Source organism: Brachycentrus maculatus, unplaced genomic scaffold, assembly GCF_059751285.1.
Source record: "Brachycentrus maculatus isolate JH-2025_06_01 unplaced genomic scaffold, ASM5975128v1 h1tg000761l, whole genome shotgun sequence".
NCBI classification, from domain to species: domain Eukaryota; kingdom Metazoa; phylum Arthropoda; class Insecta; order Trichoptera; family Brachycentridae; genus Brachycentrus; species Brachycentrus maculatus.
The window spans coordinates 28776-34474 of record NW_028281490.1 but is presented as its reverse complement, the minus strand read 5'-3'; the positions used below and the strand labels follow the sequence as shown (position 1 = coordinate 34474).

Sequence of the window (5699 nt, the reverse complement as noted above, 5' to 3'; positions counted from 1 at the left end):
TTGCCATGGATGCCTGATGTAATGAGGATTGTCTTTCTGTTTTCAAAGTCCTTCCCTTTAGCTACATTTTAGGGTGATGTGTTTTATTAGTTTGGCTCGTAAGTATAGATAAAGAAGCGACAGGGCTCGTTGTTTTCACAATATTCTTGGCCAGTTGCAAACTCTGTCATATCATGCACATTTCGCTCCCCTGCATTTCGATGGAAGATCTCAGTGTAGAGAGTCCAGTTTGTTACAAGCCGATATGTGATAATATTACTTTCTCCAATTTAGCCTTTGGTGTCGCCATTCGACTCACTACCGCCTACTAGTAGATCCGATTCAATCATGGTAAGTAACAGTACTACCAGGATAGCCATAGTGCGTGTCTGTCTGTGTATGTAATGCAACAGTATCATAATGCATCAGTGATTGGTGGATATATTTTAAATTATTCATTACTTTCGGAATACGATCAGTCACCTACGAACTTAATAGATAAATATGGATGATTTGATTTATCAAGGGCTCATTTCTTCATCGCTTTAAAAGGGAAATGATCGTCCCGATTAGTGGACCATTATTTTTCTTGCCGCCGAAGAAGCTTTTCTCTTGGCTGTTCATCAATGCAGCGTAAATGTCAACAATGGTGGCCTTTTGTAACGATTCATAGCCGGCAAGGATGTGAGAGTTACCAGCAGGACAATATATAACCTATTTGCTGGCTAAAGAGGCAGCGATCCATTGAATAACAAATTTCAGCTCGATGTTTCCCCCAAAGGCCCCACACCCCCAATTGCCAGTTGTAATATACTTCGAAGGCGCGTTCAAAAAGCCTGTATAAGCTTTGAGTATTTCTCTATTGACCCACTTTTAGTCGAACTGGTTTAAATTCTTTTTATTTAGGTCAAGAGCATCGATTGCAACAATGAACTATGCAGCATAATTTTTACTATTGATTTAATACTTGTGAGGCTCTTATCCCAATAGCTATACTCCATCACGGCCGTATCCTTTACTTTTGAAATATTTTTTAAACCCTATAAATTAAAGTGCTTCGTTGCTGCCAAGAACTTCACATAGCAGGACCGATACATACATTTCAGGGTGGGTGGCAAACATAATTTCTTCTTGGACAGCTCCTCTTGTCATTGCTCCTCCTCCAATAAACTCATTTGCGAAATCAGTTTTGCAGGTGCCATAAAAAGATTCGATATCAGCTCTGTCATGTTCGAGCACCAACTTGGTCATGGGCATGGATTTGTTGGCCTTGAGAATATCCTTAATGTTTTAATTGGTCACCTTCCTATTTAAAGTTAAAGAAAACTGATTCTCCTGCTCTCGGTCTTTAAAATACTTTTTCAAGTAGGCTATGACTCCAATAGTCTTGAAATCGACTTCAGAAAATATGTAGGCGAAGTTTTTCATGTGATTGAAGCAAGGCTATTTTTTGTAGTCATACTCATACTCTTGAGAGGGGACCAGCATAAGAGCCATTAGGCATAAAAGATACACAACCTAGCACTTCTTGAAGGTGTAACTCTCCTGCCTTTGGGAGTAGAGAAAAGGGATTTTTAGCTTCTCATACTTTTCGAAGTTCATGACTTCATTGGCAATGTTCCTGTAAAGAGTAGGCAAGTCATCCCTAAAGTTTTTGAACAAGACTTGCATCTCAAACACTCGCTGATTGTGGCTGGGGTGAGATCTCTTGACGCTTGTTATACGATTGAAATAAATCAACCTCTAGATGATTTCTTTAGACGTTAACTTTGCATCCAGCATCTCAGCTAAGGCAGGTGCAATCTTCTTTGACCAATTTGGGTCAAAGTAGATGGTCTTAAAAAAAGTCATGCTCATAAGCAGGTCACTCCTTCAATAAATATTATCAACCCTTTTTACTTCTGCTGATAAATCAGAGAATAATTAAATCTTTTATATTGGCAAAAGACTTTTAAAGACTAAACTCGGCTTCACATGTACATTTTATCTGCAAAAATAAGAATAATAAAGATATGAAATGATAGAGTATGAGTGATAAGACATGCAGTGACATGTAGAGATATGTAGAGACAGCGGTGACATACAATGGCATTCAGAGACATACAGAGACATTCAGAGACATGCGATGATATAAGGGGGACATGCGATGATATAAGGGGGACATGCGATGACATACGGAACACGCAATAATATGAGATGTGAGTATAGCCAGATTATAGTTATTTATTTATAGGAATTGATAACTATTGATCAGGATAGATCTTCAATGACTTCCTCTTCAACTTAATTTTCACGTTTGGGCTTACTCGAGATCCCCAGCTATTTATAAACAGTTTCGATCTATATTATCTAAAGGTTACGATTTATTTGTCGATGTAGGGCGTGATGAGGATCCCTGTTTCTTTCATTCTTTTTAAATAATCCAAACACTTATTATATTCTTGCATTTCGAAGTGATATTCGATGACAATCGCGTAAATATCGCCCCTTCGGACTGCTTGCTCGATATCATGCTATGAGAGCATCTCTAAGTATTCTTTGACCATCTATTTAGGGTCAATTTATGCTTTGTCTTTGAGTTCAAGGAACTTGTCGATCATTTTCTTTTTGTGGTTTAAACTTGCAACTCTGGCTTCTCTGTCCATTGCTGATGATTTTGATATATGCTTGAGAGCTTCTTTCAAGGCAGCTGCTGCCTTGTCATAGTCTCTGTATTCATCGATTTCGACATTGGCGCAGGCTTCGAAAAATCCTGCCAGATTTTCATAGGCCTTGGCTTTGCTGTAAAACGAGATGATATTTTTCATCAGTTATGGATTTTGGTGCCAGTCTGCAGTCTGCAAAAAATTAGCAGCAAGAATCCACATTTGAGGGGCTCTCGCATTATTTGCAAACATAATTACTTGATTAGAATCCCCTAATTAAATTAGGCACTTTAATGCTTTTTCTTTATCTCCCAGCTTCACGTATAAATTTGAAGCGAGTTCAAAGCTTCCCTGCTTGCGGCATTTTTCGGCAATCGTTTTCATTAATTAGTTCCGTTTTGATTTTTCAATCGCACTGTTGGGCTCATCTTCAGGAAGCATTTTTTTAACTAAATCCTCGTGGATTGGGACATTGTGCTGAATGCATAAATCCAATGCCTTATCGTATTGCTTGATGCTAATGAGCAGAGGAACAGCCCTTTCATACTTCCCTGCTTCAAGCAGCTGAGTTACTCTCGCATTTATGGCTTGTTTATCACCACCTCCAATTAGATCTTACTCATCACCTGATTCTTCTTCAGCTACTTCGTTTGAAATTAGTTAAGTGAAGCCATGCTTTTCTGCGAGGGTGTTGGCTTTTTTGAGCGCCCCTGCCTTTTTGTAGAGCCTGATTGCTTTTTATGCTAGACCTTTCCTTTCGAAATATGTTGCAGACCGAAATGAAACTTCCTTGGAACTGGCCATACTGAGACTGATTATTTCACCGTCGAGTTCATTATTGATTGCAATTTTAACAGCCTGGGAATAATACTGTGCCTTCGCATAAAAATGAATGGCCTCGCTGAGCTTGTTATTTTTCTCTAAATATCTGGCGAGGAGGAAGCAGGCTTGAGGTTCGCTGTCAGAGTTGCAAATTTTGATTGACTATTGCAACTAATCCTGAGATAAGTAAAGCCTAACAAGATTGGATGTTGACTCACCGAGCTCGTAGTACTTGGTTGCCTCTTCGATCTTCCCGATTGATTCTTTGTACTGTCCAAGCCAAGTGTATAATGTCTTTTATTTCTTGGCTTCGATATAGGTTTATAGTTCACGAATCTTGTGCGCATCCAGCATCATCCTTGGAATCTATTTGATGTAGGTGTTTGATTTTTCAAAATATTCAATCGCCAGATCCAGCTTCCCTTGAGCCTCGTAGAACTTGGCAGCGTTGAAGTAGGTATTCTTTAGATTTACTCTGTCGTACTTTTCCGATATTTCAATGGCTTTATCAATCTCCCCGTTTGCCTGGCAGACCTTACTCAGCAAATCATACCTCCCACTCTACTCATAAAACATCTTGGCCTCCTCGATCATGCCAAGCTGTAGAGCAACCATAGCTAACTGAGACTGAATTTCGGGCTACTTTTTAGCTTGCCGTATACTCCTTGCTCCTCGTGCGAATTTCATGTTTCCAATGCAAATTTCGGCGACATCCAACCTCTTGCTCTTGACACACATTATCGCCATTTTTTACCAAATCGACGAGCTTTGGATGTTTTTGACACTTTTGTAGGCCTCGTCTAAGTTTCCAGAGGTTAAATGAAACGAAAAATTGAGAATAGAATTCTTGATGATTTCGTCCTCCACATTTATCTTGTAGAAATCGTGGAGCACCATCTTGCTTATATAGTATTCGTCTCGGGCTCTTTGGGTGGAGAAGAAGTGCGGGACTTTGAGGGCGAATATATCGAGGGCACCCGATTTCAGGGGATACTTATCTTGATATCTGATGCCAGTTTCGGTGGTGTAGAAGAATGTTAAGAATTATCGGGCAGTGCTGCTCGATTTGTTTTCTTCGCTTTCCTGACTCTCCTTGTCAGTATTTTCGTCGGCCTCTTCTTCCTTGGCTTCATCATCTGGCTTTAGAATGGAAGATTTGGTGACTTAGACTTGGATTCCGAAGTATCTCGGCTCTTTTTTATCCCAGAATAGGGCAACTGGTATCTTTTCTCCTGCGAAATCATGCATGATGAAAGTGTCGATGTCAGTATCGTAGATATGGAAGGCGTTGCTGACGGTGCTGCCTGAGCTCGAGGTCGAAGCTGAAATGATCCCAACCTTTTTGCCAGTTGAGTTAATTGAGCATGTCTTGATGTGACCAATGAGGCCTTTTGAATTTTCGAACCTCCGAGACTGTCCGATTTGTTTGATTTCGGCTCCGATAGAAAACAGGCGAATGTAAGAGGACTGTGTCCATAGCACCATATAAGGACCGAGCATATCGATATCGACAACCTTGCCTTCGCTTTCGGGGAAACTTAAATTTTGCTTGACAGTTCCATTAATATTCAAAATGCTGAACCCAAAATCAGTTGTGATGACAATTGTATCGCGATTGAGGAACAGGCACTTTATCGGTTTTTGCTGAATAGTAGCTATGGTTTTGAGAACCAGATTATCTTCCTTGGTGATGCTGATGATTTCTATACTTTTGCTATTCCAGTAGAGCATGTTTTCGCCATACAAATCGACGCCTTTGATGTGGCCTCCGGTACTGTATTTCTCTATGATCTTTTCGCGATTATCTTCATATTTGAGTTCAATAGTGTCGCTGCTTTTGAGAAGTAAGCTATAGTTTCCGGATATCTTGCCTGTAATTTTAGTTTAGCTGACTATGATCACCTCCCCGTCAATTTGCTTGCATACGATGACGCCGTTATTTTTGCCAACCGTGAGGATTTGGATTTGTTTACCTAGGTGCAGGTAGGGCTGTGGAGACCATTGGTCTTTGTCGACGGGAGAGTCTGTCCCCAATGCCATATTTTTCCAAAACATCAATCGACCTTCCTTCGTGCCTGCGACGAGAGATCTCCCTTTGGCATCATAGACCATTGTGGATATCTTATCCATGCCCAAGTTCATGTTCTAGTTATCTCCCGCCAAGACATCGAACACGGTTAAGTTGTAATTTTCATCCTGGTCTAAGTGCCAGAATCGGATCATGTTTTCATTGGAGCATGTTGAGAGAAGGCT

General features: G+C 40.3%; 1 protein-coding gene and 1 pseudogene across 1 annotated transcript; both read right to left on the bottom strand.

Moving 5' to 3' along the window:
• Positions 1-2342: 2342 nt before the first annotated feature.
• On the bottom strand, positions 2343-3599 carry LOC148300265 (intraflagellar transport protein 140 homolog; annotated as a pseudogene).
• On the bottom strand, positions 3596-4596 carry LOC148300264 (intraflagellar transport protein 140 homolog). The gene is given in 1 exon segment (XM_088275041.1): positions 3596-4596. A coding segment is annotated over 1 exon segment (576 nt). The 5' UTR covers positions 4344-4596; the 3' UTR covers positions 3596-3767.
• Between the last annotated feature and the right edge of the window lie 1103 nt (positions 4597-5699).